General features: G+C 43.2%; 1 protein-coding gene across 1 annotated transcript in view; it reads left to right on the forward strand.

Annotated features, from left to right (window-relative positions):
- Positions 1 to 25,083, forward strand: part of LOC126188457 (orexin/Hypocretin receptor type 1-like) — a 520,725-nt gene that overhangs the window by 491,159 nt on the left and 4,483 nt on the right. Inside the window, exons 6-7 of the mRNA XM_049930060.1 lie at positions 5,597 to 5,653; positions 9,652 to 9,895. Of these exons, the coding sequence (XP_049786017.1) occupies positions 5,597 to 5,653; positions 9,652 to 9,895 (301 nt within the window). The remainder of the gene's footprint in view (positions 1 to 5,596; positions 5,654 to 9,651; positions 9,896 to 25,083) is intronic.

Genomic DNA, 25,083 nt, shown 5'->3' on the forward strand with positions numbered 1-25,083 from the left:
AGCTACCGCTACATTGTGCGACTGGACGAATGAAACATGTTTGCGTATGGGTAACTTACCATTAATAGGCGAAGCTAAACGGTATGTAACGCATTATGAGGAACTTAGCGAAGCAGGAACGTTTCAGGAGCCGGCTGACAGTTGACGCCAGCTCCGCCGGAAGCACACAGCTTGAGGCTGGTGATTTTTTCTGTTTCATTGATTGATCGATTTTTTATTTTAGAAAGAGACAAACTGGTCAGTTTGATGCAGGAGCCTAATGAGTCAGCAGGATCTTTTTTAGGTACAATCCCGAATATTTGTACACAATCATACAAGTTGACGCAAAATGGTAGAAGCTGATGCAGTTACCTTTCAGGAAGCTGAAAATAGAGCTCTCGATGTCTTCTTACTGGGTATCGCCACGTACATTCCATGCAGAGTCCATGTGGCCTGGCTGATTCTATTAGGATCACTACACTGTTGGAAGAATTAGATATTGCTGTGAAAGGTGTAATGGCCGTCGAGTCCTCGCCTCTGAAGTGTTACATATGTAGACGTAAGTGTCATTTCGGAGCAATGTCGGCAACCACATTACTATGAGTGTGGTCCAGTCAGTCACAAGGCACAAGAGTGCAGGACTAAGCAACAAGGGAAACATCATCAGAAAAAGCGTCCGGTAAACGCAAATGGGAGTGCATCGCCACCAGAAGACATTCCCAGTAGAAAGAGGGTGGCCATCAGTCCCGATATATCGCGACAGTCACCGTTTTGGACCTTTTTGCCACTACGTCCCGATCATGCTAAGTACTGTTACGTCCTCGTTCGATAGAATTCTTGAGCTTTGATTCCAGTAAAATAATTTTTTGACGCCGAACACAGGTCACCTAAAATAAATTTAGATTTTTTCATTAGTCCGATAAGCGAAATTTACTTCCTTTTTTCTGTTCTCTGCCTGAACAAAAAAAATATGAAAAGTGTAGAGAAGAATAAAGTCTCGATAACTGAAATAAGAAATATATTAATAGACCTTAAAGATGTCTGAATGAAAGGAAGACAGTCAACTTTATTGGCATACAAACCAAGATGAATTTGAACAAATGAAAGGATGAGAGCGCAAACCAAGAGATAATTACTCTGATTTCGAAATCTGAGGAAGAAACAATGGATTTCTGTGCTATAGCATTTGACTGCTTAGAGAAGTGGGCTATATTTTTATTAAATATCAGCAATTGAATTGTATGAAGCTATATGGAACCCCAGATTGTGTGATGATTGATATCACGGTTATACACCTGACTAAAAACGGTGTGAACATTTTAGGCGACAATTGTTTTTAGGATCATATGTATCTGCAGAGCTTTTTAGAAACCAAACGTGACTCGGAAGAATGGACCCCTAAACACTGCGTGGAAGAAAAGTGGATCTACTTTCTCAAAGAAACCGAAAATCCTAAACGCAAATTCCAACTGCTAAAACTGTGTCAATATTTGTTTTCCGTTCCCGCACACAACACCATTGTGGAAAGAGTATTTTCGCTGATGTCGGCCTGGTGGACTGATGAGAGAAATCAATTACTGCCAGGGATCAATCTTACAACGCCAGTTTAAATGCAAGCTGATTTGCATGGATTATTGTAAATACGTAAAACGTAAACAATACTTGCTAAAAATGTGAAGTCTTCCGAAAAATATAGTGTAACAATTACTTCTGCTGCAAAAACTTCCATGTAATTGTTTTCTAAATAAAAAGTAATCATATTAAATGAATTTCTTACTTAATTTCTGCACCCCCATCTTAGAGTCTCCCGACGAGGTCCCAGCTAGAATAGCAACCCTAAGTAGAACAGAACATTGCACGTACATATGCTAAGATGGAATGCTGTTTGTTAGGCGTAGTACAGGGCAAGGAACATAAGTTTTTAGTTGACGCAGGTGCACGTGTGTCAGTCGTTAGTCTGGATCTCTTAGGTAGGAAGAGACAGGCCTCCACGATACAGGTCACATGGAATAGGTGACAACGATGTAAAGTTATTAGGGACAACACTGATCGATTTTAGCAGTGGAGTTAGGTGTTTTCAAAAATACGTGTAAGTTTTGCCGAATGTTGGTAAAGTTATTCCGCGATTCTCGGATTACATTCTTGGTAAACATTATGACAAAATCGATCATTCGGGGAATACTATTGACCATAGTGGAACATTGTTTTCAATGGCAACAACAACTGCAAGCGAGACAATAGGGTGTAGAATAGTAATCGCTACTAGTCACAACTGTGACAGGTAGCGTTTATTATTCTACGCCCTATAAAGGTACAGTCATGTAGTTCACCTGCATCCATTATCGATAAAATACAAGCAATATAATGTCACTAGGGATACTAATCATGAAGGCTTTACCAACTCAACAGCGGACACATATGCCAAAGATTGGTTCCCGAGATAATGTACGGTGAGATGCAGAAAAGTTGGTTTTGATTCCAGTAGATGTCAATGTACCACAAGAAGTGTTGTGTGTAGTAGAAAGAATTAACGAAGAGTTCCATAAAATGCGTTGTTTTGTGCGCGGAAGTGTAACATGCGTTAGTAATACAAACGAAGAGTTTATGATTTCTGTTAGCGTAGATAATTTTGGTACTGACTATGTCAGTATACCAGAGGACTTGGTAATGGCTAATTTAGATGGTTAGAATGAAGAAGACGGTCAGTCATGTGACAACCAGTGCCGGAAGCAAACTGTTAGTGCATCTGCATTACGAAAGTGAAGCACTTCCGAGGAAGTGAACGACAAACGATGGACACTTAAATACCACGATTTTTAGTTTTGTTTAATTTAAACGATCCTTTTCTAGTGGTGCCTGTTGCAAAACATTGTACCGTCACAGGTAGCAATTCTTCAATCTATAGAAAACTGTAAGTGTACCCAAGCGTCTCCAACAGTTGATGTGAGAATTTAATGACCAGAAATTGGCAGAAGGAATAGTAGAACATAATGCTCTATCTGTATCTACATATATACTCCGCAAGCCACCATATACTGGGTAGCGTATGGTACCCTGTACCACGACTTGTCATTTCCTTTTCTGTTCCACATGCAAACAGAGCGAAGCAAAATTGACAGTCTATATGCCTCTGTACAAACCCTAATCTCTCTAATCTTGTCTTTGTGATCCTTACGCGAAATGTACGTTGGTGACAGCAGGATCGTTCTACCGTCAGCCTCAAATGCCAATTGTCCAAATTTTCCCAGAAGCCCTCCTCAAAAAGAACATGACCTTCTCTCCAGTCATTCCCATTTGGGTTCCCAAACCACCTCCGTTATATGGTGTTGAAACCTGCCGGTAACAAATCTAACGCCGGTCGCGGTGGTCTAGCGGTTCTAGGCGCTCAGTTCGGAGCCGCGCGACTGCTACGGTCGCAGGTTCGAATCCTGCCTCGGGCATGGATGTGTGTGATTTCCTTAGGTTAGTTAGGTTTAAGTAATTCTAAGTTCTAGGGGACTGATGACCATAAATGTTAAGTCCCATAGTGCTCTGAGCCATTTGAACCATTTTTTGAACAAATCTAACAGCCTGCCTCTTAACTGATTCAGTGTCTTCCTTTAATCTGACATAGTGTGGATCCCAAACACTTAAGCAATACTCAACAGTAGATCACACTAGTGTCCAAAAAGTGGTCTCCTTTACAGATGAACAACACTTCCCTAAAATTCTCCTAATAAACTGAGGTCGACCATTCGCTTTCCCTACTACAAGCCGTACAGTGCTCATTCTATTTCATATTGCTTTGAAACGTTACGCCCAGACACTTAACTGATGTGACTGTGTCAATCAGTACACTACTAATGCTATACTGGTACATTATGTGTTTGTTTCACCTACTTGTCGGCATTTCTCTACATTTAAGAGCTAACTGCCATACATCACACCAATTACAAATTTTGTCTAAGTCATCCTGTATCCTCCTACAGTCAGACAACAACGACACCTCGCTATACACTCCAGAATCATCAGAAAACAGCCACAGATTGCTGCTTACCTTGTCCACCAGACCAGTTATGTACACAGAAAATAACAGTGACCATATCAGACTTCCTTGGGGCACTCCTGACGTTATCCATGTCGCTGATGAACACTCACTGTTGAGGACAACATACTTGGTTCTGTTCATAGTCCATGGAGGGGAAGTGTCATCACTATCTCGAATAAATCACCAGATGGTATTAATAAGCAGAGATTCTATTGCAATTACAGATATCTGATTACCAGAACCGTTACTGATGCATATTCCATCCCCCAAATTACAGTGAGAATGGACAGTCTGGGTCAATACATATAGTTTTCAACAATGGTATCTAAGAAGTGCACATCACCAACCAGAAGTAGCTCTAGAAGATAGACCGAAAACTGCCTTGAGGACACCGTCAGGCCACTACTAGTACCACAGAATTCGATTTGCACTTGAAAATACGCCAGGCTGTATGGCGTACTTCACAGACTGAGCCCTAAAATTTGTATGGTGTACTTAGATGGCACTGTATTTTCGAGAGATACGGAAGAAAACATCAAGCGTTTGGAGAAGTATTTAAGAGACTGCGGTTAGCACATCTGACTCTCAGCTTGTATAAATGGCATTTTGCACAACCAAAATTAAAATAACTTGGCCACGAAATTCGTTCAGAACATGTAAAAACTGATCCCTGATTAATTTTGGCAGTCCGTGACTTTACGACCCCACAAACAACTGAACAACTTCAGTCATTCCTACGCCTATGCAATTATTATAGGAAATTCATTAAAGATTTTGCAAGAATTGGTGAACCAATGTATAATTCAGATGGCGAATAGACTGCCAAACAGCGTTAGAGATGTTGAAAAAAATACTGGCAACGGATCCAGTACCGCCATTTCCAGACTTGGAAAAAGAATTTATCCTTTCATGTGACGCTAGCAATAGTGCTCTGGAATGCATTCTCAAAGAAAATTTTGGTGAAGAAGGAAGTACTGTGGCTTAAATATAAACGTAAACTTCCTTGGACATTGTCACAGTCAATGAATTTTTTCTGGGTTTTTGACTGCGTTGTCAATATACAAAACTACCGACGTTTCGGTCACTGTTGCATGTGACCGAAACTTCGGTAGTTGTACATATTGACAATGCGCTCAAAGAACCAGAAATATTTTATGGGCTATGCTGTGGCTTATGCATGTAGACAATCAATAAGGCAGAATGGAATTATTTCACAACAGGAAAGGAGACGTTAGTAGTGTTACACGGAATTATATATTTTACCTGTTATGTGGATACCCAAAAGTTCAGGATAGTAGTAGCCCAGACATAACTAAAATGGTTCTTACGATTAAAGGATCCTACTAGTAGATTGAAGAGATGTTTACTCAAACTGAGTGAATTCGATTATGAACTAGTTCATAAACCAGCAAGGAATCGTACAGATGTAGACACTTTGAGCAGAAAACTCGGAGTACTGTAAACAATTGGTAAAAGTGTAGCAGAATTTCAGAAGGAACAAACAAGTGACATACAGCGTCAGGCAGCCACAGTTCATGATGCACAACGGCTTTCTCTGTAGATCAAAAAATTGCAGACCATGTGTGGTAGTTCCAGCAGCATTCAGAGACGAAGTTTTGCAACAACTGCTTGGTCATGTGTTAGCAGGTAATGTTGGTCACAGAGCTATGGATAGGAGAATGGCCGAGAAACACTAAAAATAAGAAATGTGATGTGGAAAAGTACATACAAAATTGTATACCCTGTGCCAAGGAGCTGATTTAGCGACCCAAAAGTTCCACTGAAAAGATTCCCAGAAGCAAACAAACTATTTTAAATGCTTCGTCTAGACATCTTAGGGCCATTTAGGGGAGCCTCTGCAGAGAATAACTACATTTTAAAAATAATAGCTCGCTTTTCCCAAGACACTGAAATGGTAGCAATCCAAGACCAACAAGCTAATTCACCAGCAAAAGACTTAGTAAATAATTGGATCTTTAAGTTAGGAGTACCAGATACCATAATAACAGATCAAAATGCAAATTTCATACGAGATCTAACGAAGCAGTTGCTTCACATTCACAAGTTAAGAACAATTCCTTTCCATTCCCAAGCCAATGCATGAACAGAAAGAGCTCACAGGATGATTTCCAAAATGTTAAGACACTATGTCAACAGCCAACATGATAATTGGAACACATACTTAACATTCACAATTTCGAAGTACAGCTCTAAAGTTCGTACCTGTACCAGTGTCACACCATACAAGATTGCATGTGGCAGAAAAAACAATTTCCTTCTGACATGATAAAATCGAGGCTTAGAGCTAGGAACAAGTCCGTAGCATAATTTGCAAAAGGTTTATAGAAATTTGGCAAAGATTAAAATTAGCCAATACAAAAGCTTTAGAACGTCATGAGGAACAGACGGGGCAACTAATAGGGTAATTAGCATAATACAGTGTTGGCCAGTGGGTATTATTAAGCAACCTGTGTACACTGAAAGCAAAAAGCAGAAAGCAAAATGTTTTTAAATGAGTACAACAGCCCATATCAAGTCACTGAAATGACATCACTGGTGAATATAAGTTACAACTACCAACGAAAACGTGTTATGCGCATAAGCAGGGTAGAACCATTTTAGGAGCATTCAATGGTGTACCACAAGTTCCATTACTTACACCAGTTTTAGAAACGCGTCCAAAATCGCTATGAAAGAGGTTTGTAATGACGATCAAGAGACAAACAATACGCCTTACGTGCGCAGATCACGAAATAGAAGTTACGATCAGACATTTTTATTGTTTTTGAGCTCACCGTACATCCGTTATCTTTAAGCGTTGCTATATATTTGTTGGTGTATCATGTACGATAGAGTTCAGATGTTTGTACCAAGTAGGGCATAGATTACTTTTTTATGTGTACACACGTTTTTGGAAAAAGGAAAGAACTGACGGAACTTTAGTTCCTCGTAGGGGGTGTACTACTATGGATGTACCGGAAAGTTATTATAGTCCTTCACTTCGTCAAGGAAAGAGTACCTAGTAAAGTTGGGAACCGGCTCCTCCATTCTGGCATACTTATCTCCAGACAGTCGGATGTGCTATTAACTTGTCACTGGCTAACGTTAAGATTAATCTTCGTCGTACAGGAAATATGAAATGATGTGCACAGGTTGTGGGAGGTATTCAGGGAATTATTTGGGGAAACGACGAAAGAGAAGGTTTTGGAGGACATATAAAACGAATATAGCGAGCTAAGACTTGCATGCTAGAAATTGAGAGCACAACTAAACCATCTGATAGAAAGAGTACCACAGGGGTTAATCAGGAAGAGAAGAGGATGGGTACGACACTAGTGATTTTCCATTCGCCCTTATCTGATAAAATAGGAAACGATAAACAAGTGGATCCAAATACTAAAACAAGTTTTATTAATCTTCGAACAAAAAGTAGCTTATATCCTCATCAGCAGAATTTATACGAGAAAGCATCACGATTTGCGGTGCCAGAGCAATTCAGACAAACGTACGGGAATGTAAGGTAGAGTTCTTATTAGACAAAACGTTTCAGAGTGTCAAATAGAAGTGCTAGCCCCACAACCACATGTCCAGAAAACTGGAGCACAATGGATTTATTCAGTTTTCACACTGGAGATTATAACTGTAAAGTGTCATCAAAATGGAAAACTCATGAGCATGTCCAAAGTAGAACATTGGAATTGGTATATAAGTAAATGATACAACCTTTGATATAGCAGAAGCTCAATTTAGTCATCCAGCTACTATCACAGGTACGACCACGATCCACTACCCACAACCTGCAATATGGTTTATTGGCCAGAAAAACCGTTTATGCGTTACTCATACAAAACCTAACTTTACTGAACAACACCTTACGACCCCACATCACTCATTAGACGAGATAATAACGTCACAGGACGAATTTCCAGGGTATTCTGCACTATAGAGATAAACAACAGTATAATATCATGACAGCATTGGTTCTACTAGTGCTGCCATGGTTCTGCTAACAGTATGTATGTTCTACTTTTGCTTGAGGCGTGAAACCAGTCATCCACCTCAATCGCCAATCCACGAAATACTTGTTGAGTGGCTAAACGATACGAAACAGAAATAAAAAAAACGGAACTGTGAAGTAAGATTGTAAACTATATGAAAGTAAGGACTGGAGAGAGAAAATATCGGATTGAGAACAGACCAAAAAACTGTGGATAATCTTTTCAAAAGTTTAAATAACATAAAACTGTACAGTGTGTAATTACTTATGCAGCTTCCATTTCAAGAGATTGCTCCAGAGGCAAGCGAAGAAAAATTCGGAACGGATTTTTTACAGAAGAAGGGAATGTTGCACAGCAAAATGCATTACGGCCAAATGCAAAATTTTCTCAAAGTCCTCTTCAGCCAACACCAAGTCAAAGCAAGCCTAAAGCCGAACAAACCAGGAAGATACTGCCTCACCTCACACGGGCGAGAGGCCACAATTGTGAACTCAGCAACATTACCTCAGCAAGAAGAAGACATAATATCATTCTAACAGTACAGCTTGATTTCGCAAGAGAGAGTAAAAGTTTCACAACAACGAGATGTGACTTACCAGCCACAACTTTCGTGCCGTGCCTTCTGAGCCAGTTTTTCACACGGGGCACGGTGGAAAACAGTGTGGCTTCACAAATAAAATGGAATGAGAATACATCCTCCGCATACTAAAGTATTTTAGTTGAGGAGGCAACAGTTGATTCCAGATGCACGGTGTACACAATATATTGTAAAGGACTGAGAGTTGACCTCTAGTGGGAGGACAGTTCGTGGAATCCAAGGAACGACCGTTTTAACCTGGAACCTGATAAATGCCTTTCTTTTCGAAATCATACAATCTGTTCGATAAACTATTTTTCCGAGGCACCTACAACTCTTAGTTTGTGGAGAAAAATATCTGTGTTTGCACTGTCATATGCGCCTTTGATATCCAGGAACATCTGTGTGGTTTTGTCATTCTTCCAGGAGGTTGTCAAGATATCTTTTGACAAAATAGAGTGGTGTTACTTGCGGCATTTACAATTGTAAACCTAAACTGAGAAGTAGCGAGAGGTTTCGTTATGCCGGCCATCACACAAATCTTCGTTAAACAAGTGATTCTAGTATTTTTCCTATACAACGTCGGTACGAGGTTGACTGACAATTTTCTTTGCCCTTTTTCTGGACCGGGCAGTTATGTATATTCTCCAGTTTTGGTCGAGATCTGTAGAGCTCCAAAGATCATAAAGGGAAGAGTGGTGCATTTGACGGCAGGTTGCTTGTTATAACGTAATGGATGTTGTCGATGCCAGTTGACCTATCTGTGGCTTAATGAACTGGGATCTTCAATTCCACCAAATAGGAGGGTGGGCAAAAAAACCACTACTTCCTATAGCTCCAACCACCGTTGTCGCCTCAGGCTGTAAGCGCTTTGTCACAACGTTGAGTGCACACTAGTTTAATTCTGGAAACAGAACTCTCAGGTTTGCTGCCTGATAACATTTCGCAAGTCCCACAGTATTTCGTCGACACAACAGTCGCATATAATGAGATGCTGGTAGTTACAGTCTTCACTGCTGCATGAAACTATTGGTTGCTAACATAATTTCGCCCTGTTTTGCTGTTGGCAGTCCTGTTATCCTGGTGGCGGAGTACGGCACGGAGGAGTACTTCGACGGCTCGATGGTGCCCGTGTGTTTCTCCATGGTGGACTCGTTCTGGCCGGCGTTCTTCTTCCTGGCGACCATCGCCGTATTCTTCCTGGTTCCGCTCATCATCCTGGTGGTACTGTACGGCGTCATCGCGCGGCACCTCATGGCCAACCCGCGCATCATGTCCGTGCATCAGCAGCTGCACTACAGGTACCGCAAGCAGGTATGATGTCCGCCAGTTGCTGCAAACCTTACTCTCCCTCACTCCCTCCACCTCCCTCCCTTCCTCCCTCCTTCACTCACTCCCTCCCTCCTCCTCCCTCCCTTCCACCTTCTCCCTCCCTCCATACCTCCCCCTCCCTCCCTCTCCCTCCCTCCCTCCCTCACACACACACACACACACACACACACACACACACACACACACACACATGCGCACGTTCACATATATACACACAAACAACATTACGATATTCTTTTTGTGGCCATCTGAATGCATACTCGAAAAGCCACTGTGTAGTGCACAGCGGAAGCTAAATCGCACTAAGTGACTCACTGTTCTATTCCATTCATGCATTGGGCCGCGCAAGTGTGATATTCCAAAGGAGACAGATGATGACTAGTGTAACTGTACAAGAACTATCAGTTTAATAATCAGGACCACAAAAAAAGACACGAATTATTTATAAATGAAAGGAATGGCTGGTTGAAACTGACTTCTAGGGAAATAAATTCGGATTCTGGGGAACTGTAGGAAGACGAAGAATGTTAATACTGATCCTACGACCTACTGCTGTACCGGCATTTTATAGCGCGAGTAAATATCTAGGAAGAATTTGACGATAAAGACTGGAGAGCATTTTATGATATTTTGTAGATAATAGGGAAAAATACAGGGAGCGAAAGATTATATATAGCTTGTACAGAAATAATTCTGCAGTTGTAAGAGTTGAAGGGCAGGACAGGGAGGCAGTAGTCGAGAAGGAAGGGAGGCAGGACTGCAGCCTACCCCAAGGCTTTTCTACCTGCATACTGACAAATCACTATTGAAAATAATGGATAATTTAAAAAAAACTTGAACTTCAGTGAAAAAAATTAAAACCTTGAGAACTGACGATGATATTGTGCTTACATTGGAAAAGACGAGGTACGTAAAAGAGCAGTTGAGCGAAATGGATGCTACCATGAGAAGAGTTTGTAATATCAGTAGTAATAGAAGTAAAACAAGGGTGACTGAACGTCGTCGTATGAGCTAAGTCAGTACCTAAGGAGTCAAATCCAAATGCGATGTCACTCCTAAAATTAGTTGATGAATTTTTATGTTGGGGCACCAAACTGTGACGACAGCCGCAGTAAAAAGGATATAAAATGCTAACTGGCAATATCAAGAAAAGAGCTTCTGAAAAAGAGAAACTTGCAAACGTCATAGGAAAATTTAAATGTTAGAGACTGTTTTCTGAAGGCATATGTTTGGAGTGTAGCATTGTGCGGAGGTGAAACATGGTCGACAGACAGTTCAGACGATAAGAGAATAGAAACTGTTGACAAGGGGGCTACTGAAAAATCGATGGGTAGATCGGATAACTATTGAGGGGTTTAAATTTCAAAGGATAAAAAAGAATTTTTATGGCAGAACTTGACTAAGAGATGGGATTTATTGAATAGACACTTGTACTCTGAAGGAAATATCTATTTTGTAATGAAAGGATGTATGGAGCAAGACCAAAAGACAACAATAGATGTCACTGTACCGTTCCTAATCTCTCGTCTGCTCGTGATACCTACGCGAGATAATTTGTCTCTTCTGTAAACACAGGTTCACTAAATTTGCTCAACATGGTTTCGCCAGAACTGCACCACCTTTCATCCTAAGATTTCTAAGTACATTCACCCAAAAGCTCTGTTACTCTTTCGTGTAGCCTGTACTGGCGGTTACGATGGTAACGGCGTGTCTCTGAATTCGTTCAGTGTCCACTGTAATGCGTACTTTGTAAGGGATCCAAACAGTGGAACAACACTCTATCATTGGTCACACTAGCATACCGCATGTAGTTACCTTTACAGATACACTGCACTTACCCAGAACCCTTACAACAAATCTGTGTTCCATTTGCCTTCCCCAACGCTGATGTTATGCGATCGTCCATTACCCATACATACATTGCGGAACAGAATTAAGGGAGCACTTTTTCGAACCTATGTAATTGCTTCCCATTGAAACACATAAGTTTGCAATTTGGCACAAAGGTGCTTACAACCTCCGTCTGTCTGTAATGGTGCCAACGTATGGCACCCTGCAATGTCACGCTCGGGCTCGCCGACGCTTCAGACAGCAAGCTGTCAACAAATGCGGGAAAAAGGCAACAGCTCGGACGTTCATGTGAGCAGCAAGTTGGGTTATGATGCTACATTCGCACCATATTTCACTATAATTCTCTCCAGCGCCATCGTGGACGTGTCACATAATTAAAAGGGCGTCACAGCCTCCCTTATCCGTATTTCACACTTACTTTTGACGCGCCATACAGCATTCAAATCACGGAGTTTCCTTGTGGGCGGCCAAAGAAAACATTTCAGGCACAACGCAGCTCAGAATCGATAATAAAATGCCGCAGGAGGTGGCACAAAGTGCGTCAATGGAACCACGCCTTTCCCTGGGGCGTTGATTCCCCCAAATTTCACAGCAGAAAACGACAGCTCACAGTGCAACGACCAGCAGGAATCTGTTCTTTACAATCTTCGACACTGCTGACACCCTCGGACGTTTCAACCCTTTTTAAGAAAATTCTGAGGCTGCATTTCCACTAAAGTGATCGCACCGATTTGGAGAGGAGCATAACCGCAAATTTTCCTGTTGTGTACAGGCCGGAACCACTGGAGATTGTTCAGAATCAACTAACGAAATTTGAACGTGATCTGAAGCCGCAAAGGATAATTCTGCCTTTTCAACCCACTCGTTTCCCGCCTTGCTGTAGCGTGATTATGTGCAACATTAACATGCGTGTAAATAGAATGGGAAAGGGTCCCTCTAAGACCCACCTCCCCAGTCCTGCAGCACTCTCGGCGAGACCGACGTACGTTTGTTGGGCACATTAGAAACGTATCTGCAGATATTCGACAGCGCATCAGCCTCACGCTGCTCTAGCTACTGAAGCCTAGTCAACCCCCTCGACACCCCTTGAGTGGGGTGTGCCTACCTTAAGGCACTAGAGCAGCCGCCAGACTGAACTGGTATCTACACTCCTGGAAATTGAAATAAGAACACCGTGAATTCATTGTCCCAGGAAGGGGAAACTTTATTGACACATTCCTGGGGTCAGATACATCACATGATCACACTGACAGAACCACAGGCACATAGACACAGGCAACAGAGCATGCACAATATCGGCACTAGTACAGTGTATATCCACCTTTCGCAGCAATGCAGGCTGCTATTCTCCCATGGAGACGATCGTAGAGATGCTGGATGTAGTCCTGTGGAACGGCTTGCCATGCCATTTCCACCTGGCGCCTCAGTTGGACCAGCGTTCGTGCTGGACGTGCAGACCGCGTGAGACGACGCTTCCCAGTCCCAAACATGCTCAATGGGGGACAGATCCGGAGATCTTGCTGGCCAGGGTAGTTGACTTACACCTTCTAGAGCACGTTGGGTGGCACGGGATACATGCGGACGTGCATTGTCCTGTTGGAACAGCAAGTTCCCTTGCCGGTCTAGGAATGGTAGAACGATGGGTTTGATGACGGTTTGGATGTACCGTGCACTATTCAGTGTCCCCTCGACGATCACCAGTGGTGTACGGCCAGTGTAGGAGATCGCTCCCCACACCATGATGCCGGGTGTTGGCCCTGTGTGCCTCGGTCGTATGCAGTCCTGATTGTGGCGCTCACCTGCACGGCGCCAAACACGCATACGACCATCATTGGCACCAAGGCAGAAGCGACTCTCATCGCTGAAGACGACACGTCTCCATTCGTCCCTCCATTCACGCCTGTCGCGACACCACTGGAGGCGGGCTGCACGATGTTGGGGCGTGAGCGGAAGACGGCCTAACGGTGTGCGGGACCGTAGCCCAGCTTCATGGAGACGGTTGCGAATAGTCCTCGCCGATACCCCAGGAGCAACAGTGTCCCTAATTTGCTGGGAAGTGGCGGTGCGATCCCCTACGGCACTGCGTAGGATCCTACGGTCTTGGCGTGCATCCTTGACTCGCTGCGGTCCGGTCCCAGGTCGACGGGCACGTGCACCTTCCGCCGACCACTGACGACAACATCGATGTACTGTGGAGACCTCACGCCCCACGTGTTGAGCAATTCGGCGGTACGTCCGCCCGGCCTCCCGCGTGCCCACTATACGCCCTCGCTCAAAGTCCGTCAACTGCACATACGGTTCACGTCCACGCTGTCGCGGCATGCTACCAGTGTTAAAGACTGCGATGGAGCTCCGTATGCCACGGCAAACTGGCTGACACTGACGGCGGCGGTGCACAAATGCTGCGCAGCTAGCGCCATTCGACGGCCAACACCGCGGTTCCTGGTGTGTCCGCTGTGCCGTGCGTGTGATCATTGCTTGTACAGCCCTGTCGCAGTGTCCGGAGCAAGTATGGTGGGTCTGACACACCGGTGTCCATGTGTTCTTTTTTCCATTTCCAGGAGTGTATTATGTACATTGGAGTATGGGAGGAAGGAATGGAAAGGGAAGGAACTAATGAGATCAGGTGACTAGTGAAAATGTGTGCCGGATTGTGACTCAAACCCGGGATCTCCTGCTTACTAGGCAGTAGCATGAACCACTGCGCCACATGGACACAATTTTTATCGCAGATGGGCGGACTATCTCGACGTCCTCCCCGGCCGACTCACGTTCCCACCTAGCGACACTGTCTGCAGTCCACATCCAAGTTCTCCATGTTCGCTAATTTTAGATTCTCGCTGGAGGTCGAGCGTAAATGTGCATCCGCATTGAAAGTTGTAGATTCATTGTTCATGGAGGCCAATCAAATTTATAAATGTCTGTTCTTTCGGACATTTCAGAAGGAACAGGAACCACACATTGGTGTAAATGAATTGACGTCTAAGTGTCCAACAGGTACATTTGTAACATGTTCAACAAAGTTGAAGAAAAGAAAAGCTGAAACGTCAGAAGGTATCAGCAATGTCAAACGTAATGAAGAACAGCTTCCTGTTGCTCATGGCACTGCGAACTGTCGTTTTCAACCGCGAAAAGTGTAGGAAGCAACGCCCCAGAGGAAGGTGTCGATTTTGAACGGCGGTGTGTCTGAAATATTTTCTTAGGCCACCTATAAGATAACCGCGTCATTTCAGCGCTGGGTGTCGTGGTTCTGACCTACAACGCAGGCACGTCAAAATTAAGGGTGAAATGTGGGTAAGATGGGCTGTGACGACCTTCTCATATTGTGACACATCCACGATAGCGTGGAGCAGAATTTTGATGCAATCTGATGTCAATGTGACATTATTAACCGACCTTACAGCTTATATGAACTTCTTAGCTGTGTCGTTGTTTCGCATGCGTCGACACTTCGCTGTCTGAAGTGTCTGCGAGTCTGACACTAACATAGCAGGGCGCCACACGTTAGCACCATTACAGAAGAAAATCGTAAGTACCTTTATGCCAAATTTCAAACTCCTACTTCACAGTGTAAGGCAATTACGGAAAACAGACTCTTCATTTTTTGTCTCGTGTATTTGCACCATGTGACGTTCTTGAGATACGCATCACTAATATGTAACTGATTCCTCTCGCGTTATTTGTCTTTCTCGCCGGCGTTACATTACATTTATCTACATTTAAAGAGGGCTACCATTCACTACACCAAGTGGAATTTTTGTTCCTGAGCTTCTGCTTTTCCTTACGATTGTCGATGTAGATACTTTTCTCTAGAGAACAACATCGTCAACGAACAATTTTAATGTGCTGCTGATCGTATCTGTTAATCTGTTTGTGAATATTGATGAGAGTTTTAGTGGTTCAATTACCCTTCCTTGCAGCGCTTCGGAAGTTACTTTTGTTTCTGTTGAACGATTGCCGTCAGGTGTAATGTTCTGGATTGTATCACTAAAAAAAATTCCGCTCCAAAAGTATTTCAGTATTTTGGTTTCTAGACCACTATATTATACATAGCCAAGCTCGTTTCGGAAATCTAAGTAGTTGGGAATGTCCTTGTTCGCCTGCTTGTGCTGTTTGCAAGATAACGTGTTTGAACAAGGCAAGCTGAAAGCGTGCCGATTGCTTTAAAAAGTAATTCTTTCCTCCATGAACCTCATTATATTCGAGCCTGTAATATGCTTTATAATCCTGCGACGTCGACGTTAGTGATATTGGTCTGTAATTCTTTGTATCCGTTCAATGTCCGTCTTTGTAAACAGAAGTGGCGGGCGCTCTTTTTTAGTCACACCGGGAATTATTAAAGGTGTCATCAATTTAAATTAATAGCAAACTATCATTTCAACTAAAAATGCCGAACGACTCTAATTTTCTTTTCTTTTTTTAAATTAAATTAATAACATCATCCCAATAAATTTCAGTTGTTACGTGCCCCATATCTCAGTTCCAGCATTCTGTGGCTGGAGCTCTCCAACAGACGGGGCTATATGCCATCATGCCTTATTGACTGGTTTGTAGATGGAGAGAGTTTCCTTTAGAACTTCGGCGGTTAACGGCGAGCAGCATATTTAAAACCACTGGGTATCCACCGGTGTCGAAGTACTTCCTGCTTGTTGTGGAGGCTAATCCAGTGCACGTGCACGTCAAGTAGGAAACTGGCAGTTATGTTCCCATATTTGCATAAAGTTCGCTAATACGAATCAGAGGCTCGCCTTTAGAAGCTGAAACTACCAGTGTTTTCACTATTTGAACAATCTCCCGTGACAAACGTTGACAGGTGCCCTTGTTTCAGCAGCAACAGTCTTGCGTAAGGAGACTAGCGACTCGTTAGAAAGCAGAAGATGAACAGAGAGCTCCCAACGTCCTCGAGGAATGGCAATCACAACACTAACAGAAACGTTCAAATTGGTTTATCCATTGTAGCCTCCGCCTCATGCATCAAGACAATGAATTTCAAGAGTCATCGACACTGGACTCGCATTCGGGAGGACGACGGTTCAATCCCGCGTCCGGCCATCCTGATTTAGGTTTTCCGTGATTTCCCTCAATCGCTCCAGGCAAATGCCGGGATGGTTCCTTTCAAAGGGCACGGCCGCCTTCCTTCCCCGTTGTTGTTGTTGTTGTGGTCATCAGTCCTGAGACTGGTTTGATGCAGCTCTCCATGCTACTCTATCCTGTGCAAGCTTCTTCATCTCCCAGTACCTACTGCAACCTACATCTTTCTGAATCTGCTTAGTGTATTAATCTCTTGGTCTCCCCCTACGATTTTTACCCTCCACGCTGCCCTCCAATACTAAATTGGTGATCCCTTGATGCCTCAGAACATGTCCTACCAACCGATCCCTTCTTCTGGTCAAGTTGTGCCACAAACTTCTCTTCTCCCCAATCCTATTCAATACTCCCTCATTAGTTATGTGATCTACCCATCTAATCTTCAGCATTCTTCTGTAGCACCACATTTCGAAAGCCTCTATTCTCTTCCTGTCCAAACTATTTACGGTCCATGTTTCACTTCCATACATGGCTACACTCCATACAAATACTTTCAGAAATGACTTCCTGACACTTAAATCTATACTCGATGTTAACAAATTTCTCTTCTTCAGAAACGCTTTCCTTGCCATTGCCAGTCTACATTTTATATCCTCTCTACTTCGACCATCATCAGTTATTTTGCTCCCCAAATAGCAAAACTCCTTTACTACTTTAAGTGTCTCATTTCCTAATCTAATACCCTCAACATCACCCGACTTAATTAGACTACATTCCATTATCCTCGTTTTGTTTTTGTTGATGTTCATCTTATATCCTCCCTTCAAGACACCATCCATTCCGTTCAACTGCTCTTCCAAGTCCATTGCTGTCTCTGACAGAATTACAATGTCATCGGCGAACCTCAAAGTTTTTATTTCTTCTCCATGGATTTTAATACCTACTCCGAATTTTTCTTTTATTTCCTTTACTGCTTGCTCAATATACAGATTGAATAACATCGGGGAGAGGCTACAACCCTGTCTTACTCCCTCCCCAACCACTGCTTCCCTTTCATGTCCCTCGACTCTTATAACTGCCATCTGGTTTCTGTACAAATTGTAAATAGCCTCTCGCTCCCTGTATTTTACCCCTGCCACCTTTAGAATTTGAAAGAGAGTATTCCCGTCAACATTGTCAAAAGCTTTCTCTAAGTCTACAAATGCTAGAAATGTAGGTTTGCCTTTCCTTAATCTTTCTTCTAAGATAAGTCGTAAGGTCAGTATTGCCTCACGTGTTCCAGTATTTCTACGGAATCCAAACTGATCTTCCCCGACGTCGGCTTCTACTAGTTTTTCCATTCGTCTGTAAAGAATTCGTGTTAGTATTTTGCAGCTGTGGCTTATTAAACTGATTGTTCGTTAATTTTCACATCTGTCAACCCCTGATTTCTTTGGGATTGGAATTATTATATTCTTCTTGAAGTCTGAGGGTATTTCGCCTGTCTCGTACATCTTGCTCACCAGATGGTAGAGTTTTGTCAGGACTGGCTCTCCCAACGTTGTCAGTAGTTGTAATGGAATGTTGGCTACTCCCGGGACCTTGTTGCGACTCAGGTCTTTCAGTGCTCTGTCAAAATCTTCACGCAGTATCGTATCTCCCATTTCATCTTCATCTACATCCTCTTTCATTTCCATAATATTGTCCTCAATTACATAGCCCTTGTATAGACCGTCTATGTACTCCTTCCACCTTTCTGCTTTCCCTTCTTTGCTTAGAACTGGGTTTCCATCTGAGCTCTTGATATTCATACAAGTGGTTCTCTTTTCTCCAAAGGTCTCTTTAATTTTCCTGTAGGCAGTATCTATCTTACCTCTAGTGAGACACGCCTCTACATCCTTACATTTGTCCTCTAGCCATCCCTGCTTAGCCATTTTGCACTTCCTGTCGATCTCATTTTTGAGACGTTTGTATTCCTTTTTGCCTGCTTCATTAACTGCATTTTTATATTTTCTCCTCTCATCAATTAAATTCAATATTTCTTCTGTTACCCAAGGATTTCTACTAGCCCTCGTCTTTTTACCTACTTGATCCTCTGCTGCCTTTACTACTTCATCCCTCAAAGCTACCCATTCTTCTTCTACTGTATTTCTTTCCCCCATTCCTGTCAATTGTTCCCTTATGCTCTCCCTGAAACTCTGTACAACCTCTGGTTCTTTCAGTTTATCCAGGTCCCATCTCCTTAAAATCCCACCTTTTTGCAGTTTCTTCAGTTTTAATCTACAGGTCAAACCAATAGATTGTGGTCAGAGTCCACATCTGCCCCTGGAAATGTCTTACAATTTAAAACCTGGTTCTTAAATCACTGTCTTACCATTATATAATATATCTGATACATTTTAGTGTCTCCAGGGTTCTTCCATGTATACAACGTTCTATCATTATTCTTAAACCAAGTGTTAGCTATTATTAAGTTGTGCTCTGTGCAAAATTCTACCAGGCGGCTTCCTCTTTCATTTCTTACACCCAATCCATATTCACCTACTATGTTTCCTTCTCTCCCTTTTCCTACACTCGAATTCCAGTCACCCATGACAATTAAATTTTCGTCTCCCTTCACTATCTGAATAATTTCTTTTATTTCATCATACATTTCTTCAATTTCTTCGTCATCTGCAGAGCTAGTTGGCATATAAACTTGTACTACTGTAGTAGGAGTGGGCTTCGTATCTATCTTGGCCACAATAATGCGTTCACTATGCTGTTTGTAGTAGCTTACCCGCATTCCTATTTTCCTATTCATTATCAAACCTACTCCTGCATTACCCCTATTTGACTTTGTGTTTATAACCCTGTAGTCACCTGACCAGAAGTCTTGTTCCTCCTGCCACCAAACTTCACTAATTCCCACTATATCTAACTTTAACCTATCGATTTCCCTTTTTAAATTTTCTAACCTACCTGCCCGATTAAGGGATCTGACATTCCACGCTCCGATCCGTAGAACGCCAGTTTTCTTTCTCCTGATAACGACATCCTCTTGAGTAGTCCCCGCCCGGAGATCCGAATGGGGGACTATTTTACCTCCGGAATATTTTAGCGAAGAGGACGCCATCATCATTTAATCAAACAGTAAAGCTGCATGCCCTCGGGAAAAATTACGGCCGTAGTTTCCCCTTGCTTTCAGCCGTTCGCAGGACCAGCACAGCAAGGCCGTTTTGGTTATTGTTACAAGGCCAGATCAGTCAATCAACCAGACTGTTGCCCTTGCAACTACTGAAAAGGCTGCTGCCCCTCTTCAGGAATCACACGTTTGTCTGGCCTCTCAACAGATACCCCTCCGTTGTGGTTGTACCTACGGTACGGCTATCTGTATCGCTGAGGCACGCAAGCCTCCCCACCAACGGCAAGGTCCATGGTTCATCCTTCCCTAATCCGATGAGACCGATGATCTCGCTGTCTGGTCTCCTTCCCCAAACAACCCAAACCTAATGAGCTTTTTCGTTGACTGCGGAAGTCAATTAGAAAGGCTGTTGTGTTACTGTGTCCTACTACGTCACCAAAGGCGACATCACAGTGAGAAAGATATACTGTTATTCAGTTTTGTTTGCGAATCTTCACACCGCGGAATTATTGCCATTCGATACATAGACTGAGCATGGGATAAAAAAAAATTTTTCTTTTACCTGACAATTTTATTTCCATAAATCATCTCTTTATCATGACAAGCGCAGTATTTAACAGTTGAATTTGGCCTAGGTTTCTTCTCGTTGGGTGTCGATCCACGTATAACTTCTTCCGATTTAACAAAAAGTTACTTAACGATAGTGGCTAAGGTAGTTCGCCAAAAGCGGCTTGTGAATATTTCGATGAAATTTATTGCAATCTCATTGGTACTCAATTCGCGTTGAATGTGGGTCTAGCGTTTATGGCTGTTTAAAGGGCCCACAGATGAGGTGTTCGCTTATAGTTTACGCCCATTGGAAAATTATTAACTTCATCAAATCTCGATACAGCATGGATATTTTTATTTATTTATTTTTTTATTTGTGGTAAGCTTTTATGAGACCAAACTGCTGAGGTCATCTGTCCCTAGACTTACACACTAACGTAATCTAACTTCAGCTAACTTACGGTCAGGATAAGACACACACCCGTATCCGAGGGAGGACTCGAATCTCAGACGGGGAAGGTTAGTTAGGTTTAAGTAGTTCTAAGTTCTAGAGGACTGATGACCACAGCAGTTAAGTTCCATAGTGCTCAGATCCATTATTTTTTCTTTTTTTAGCGACTGTAATAAAACTCCTATGTAGGCCTATATCACGCGCGTTTCGCATTATTTCAAAGCATATTGCGTGGTAACTATTAATTTACCAAGATCGTAAATAGTTCTCAAAAACATTTTCAAATGTGTGTGAAATCCTATGGGACTTAATTGCTGTCATCAGTCCCTAAGCTTACACACTACTTAAACTAAATTATCCTAAGGACAAACACACACACCCATGCCCGAGGGAGGACTCGAACCTCCGCCGGGACCAGCCGCACAGTCCATGACTGCAGCGCCCAGACCACTCGGCTAATCCCATGCGGCAACAGTTCTCATGTTTTACGTAACTACTATTAGACAGTATCAAATTACAATTACTACTTAAGAGTTTTTGCTTCCTACTATTCTTCCACACACAGTTTCTCGGTTTTTGGAGTACTGGTCTTCACTGTCACTGGATATGTTTATGCTTTCGCGTTGTGTGTATGCACTTACATCTCGTGTAGTTCATTTCGATTTTCCGAGACAGCAACTTCTTCTGTTGGACTTACAATGTCTTGTCTCACTCAGTAATGTCCTAAGACCTGACATATTGCTTCTAGTAACTGAGATTGTGACGCAATCGTCAATGGCACTCCTCCAAGGTTCAGCATGTCCTCTGCGTCTCTCCTCTCGAATCTCTGCACACGCCGACTAACAAAGAGATGCAGAAGAATACAATTTATACAAATGGGGGCGTGAGCTAATAGCGGCGACCTCTCTCTGGATATTACGAACGGAAAAATGGCGGAGAGAAATTAATGAATGACAATCGGATGTGGTCGAAATAAGGTTTGTGTAAAATACCGGTGAACTCAAGCGTTAACCAAGATAATTAGCGAATGAGATGATTTTAGTCGGTTTGGACATCACAGTTCATACTCTAAAGTGATTCCTCCTTCGCATTCCCTCCTCTGCGTTAATACGAATTACAAGAAACTGCTTCCGTTTGTACTGGAAATACAGAGCACGCTGGGGGCCTAGGTGCGTTAGCTGCTTGAAGATAAAACACTGAGCTTCCATATTTCTCCACTAACCTGAGCTCTATTAAGATGTCCTTGTCCCAGCCCAGATGCAGTGCTCGGGTCGCGAGCTCTTGAGGTGAGGCTAAGGCTCTCAGCTCTGTTAAATGGTCTGATAAGTTCCAAATTTGGAATGACGATAGCTTTTCGTTTATTTACAACGCGCGAAGCAGATGAAGCTATAAACTGCTAATACGACGTTTTGCTTATGTGCACGTACTAAGTCGCACGATTCACAGTTCATGTTAGAATCAGTCACAACTTTATTAAATGAAGTATCTTATAAAACATACGTTCAGACAACTATGTTCTTGCCTGCTTTGCGCGCAGAGGCACGGTATTTCAATTCACACTTACAGGGCGCACAACCAAGGTCTTAAACAGCGCGGCATGCAACGTGAGCCACACCGCTCAACCCCTTCTGCCATACTGATTAGACAGCCCGAATTACATCGCTTCGTAGCGCACTTTTGGTGGGTGCCGAACATACACGCAATGCTGTGTCTGAATACCGTTATTCTAATGCTAATAAAAAAATTTATAAGAGTGAGATATGAAACCATTGATTTAAAAATAGTTATTTAGAATTTATTCAGCACAGTAGACAATTAAATGTGAATTATACTTCATCAAACATTAATAAATGAATGTTAGAGGTTCGCATAGTGGCTCCAATGTCGTTAGGCAATCAGACTATCCTCCTACTAAACTGGTGCAATTTCTCAGGGAATTAGTACTCACTGTACTATTTGTTGTCTGCCTCTCGCTCCACTTGCAACGTCACACCTCAGCTGCTGCAATCTCCACCCAACTATGGAATGAGTCTTGGGATGGAATATTATATGTTTCCAAAGGCAGAGATGTCACAATACACTGAGGTGAAAAAGACAATAGCAATGCGATAGCAAAACGCATGTATACAGATGGCGGTAGTGTCGCATACATAGCGGCCGTGCATTGGCGGAGCTGTCATTTGTACTCAGGTGATTCACGTGAAAAGGATTTCGACGAGATTGTAGCCGCACAACGGGAAATGATAGAGTTTGAATGCGGAATAGTAGTTGGACCTAGATGCCTGGGACATTCAGTTCCAGATATCGTTAGGGAATTCAATATTCCACGATATACAGTATCAAGAGGGTACCAAGAATACTAAGTTTCAGGCGCTACCTCTCACTACGGACAACGCAATGGCCGATGGCCTCCACATAACGACCGAGAGAAACGAAATTAGCGTAGAGTTGTCAGTGCTAACTGGCAAGAAGCGCTGCGTGAAATAATCACAAAAATCACTGTGGGGCGAATGACGAACGAATCCGTTAGGACAGTGTGGCGAAAGTTGGAGTTAATGGACTATGGCAGCAGACGATCGACGGGAATGCCTTTACCAACAGCAAGACATCGCCTGCAGCGCCTCTCCTGGGCTCGTCATCATGTCGGTTGGACCCTTGTCTATTGGAAAACCGTAGCCTGGCCAGGTAAGTCCCGCTATTAGATGGTATGAGCTGATGATAGAGTTCGAGTGTGGCGAAGACCCCGTGAAGCCATGGACCCAAGTTGTCAACGAGGTACTGTGCAAGCTGGTGGTGGTTCCATAATGGTGCAAAGTGTGTTTACATGGAATCGACTGGTCCCTCTGGTCTAACTAAATGGGTCATTGATGGGAAATTTTTATCTTCGGATTTTCAGCCACTCACTGAACATCATGTTCCGAAAGACGATGGAAATTGTTGTGGGTTGGCGGGAGAGCCAACACTGGTTTACTAGAGGAAGCCGAAAGGCACGCGTTTTAGCTCACGCAGGCTGGCGTGAGGTCTGGAACACGACAAGGAAATTAGACTTTAGAAAAAAACGGACGTAGCTGGTGGAATATTTAACTTTAATCCATAAATGGTGAACATCGCTCTTGACGGTACATTATTCATAATCTCAATAGTAACTGGTAATGGCGCCTTGCTAGGTCGTAGCAAATGACGTAGCTGAAGGCTATGCTAACTATCGTCTATGCAAATGAGAGCGTATTTTGTCAGTGAACCATCGCTAGCAAAGTCGGTTGTACAACTGGGCGAGTGCTAGGAAGTCTCTCTAGACCTGCCGTGTGGCGGCGCTCGGTCTGCAATCACTGATAGTGGCGACACGCGGGTTCGACGTATACTAATGGACCGCGGCCGATTTAAAGGCTACCACCTAGCAAGTGTAGTGTCTGGCGGTGACACCACAGAAATTTTATGGATGACAGTGCGGCTTGTAACCGGACCACAGCTTTTCGCGATTGCGTTGAAGAACGTTCTGGACAATTAGAGCAAATGATTTGGCGACGCATATCGTCAGACCTGAACCTCACCGAACATTTATGCGAAATAAGCGAGAGGCAATACTTTCGCCATTATGGCCCGATATGCAGCTAGCATGGCTGTATATATCTCTAGGGGACATCCAGCGACTCGTGGGGTCCATGACACGTCGAGATGTTGCACTACGCCGTGCAAACGAATGTCCAACACGATATTAGGAGGTATCCCATAACTTTTGTACGTCATTGTATGTAGCGCCAAATTTAGGTCTTAGTTATTGGCCAATCACGATATTATTGCACCCGTAAAGGAGAGCGCTTCGGTCGGCTTCTACATCTACATTTATACTCCGCAAGCCACCCAACGGTGTTTGGCGGAGGGCACTTTACGTGCCACTGGCATAACCTCCCTTTCCTGTTCCAGTCGCGTATGGTTCGCGGGAAGCACGACTGTCTGAAAGCCTCTGTGCGCGCTCTAATCTCTCTAATTTTACACTCGTGATCTCCTCGGGAGGTATAAGTAGGGGGAAGCAATATATTCGATACCTCATCCAGAAACGCACCCTCTCGAAACCTGGCGAGCAAGCTACACCGCGATGCAGAGCGCCTCTCTTGCAGAGTCTGCCACTTGAGTTTGTTAAACATCTCCGTAACGCTATCACGGTTACCAAATAACCCTGTGACGAAA

Source organism: Schistocerca cancellata, chromosome 5 (assembly GCF_023864275.1).
Source record: "Schistocerca cancellata isolate TAMUIC-IGC-003103 chromosome 5, iqSchCanc2.1, whole genome shotgun sequence".
NCBI classification, from domain to species: Eukaryota; Metazoa; Arthropoda; class Insecta; order Orthoptera; family Acrididae; genus Schistocerca; species Schistocerca cancellata.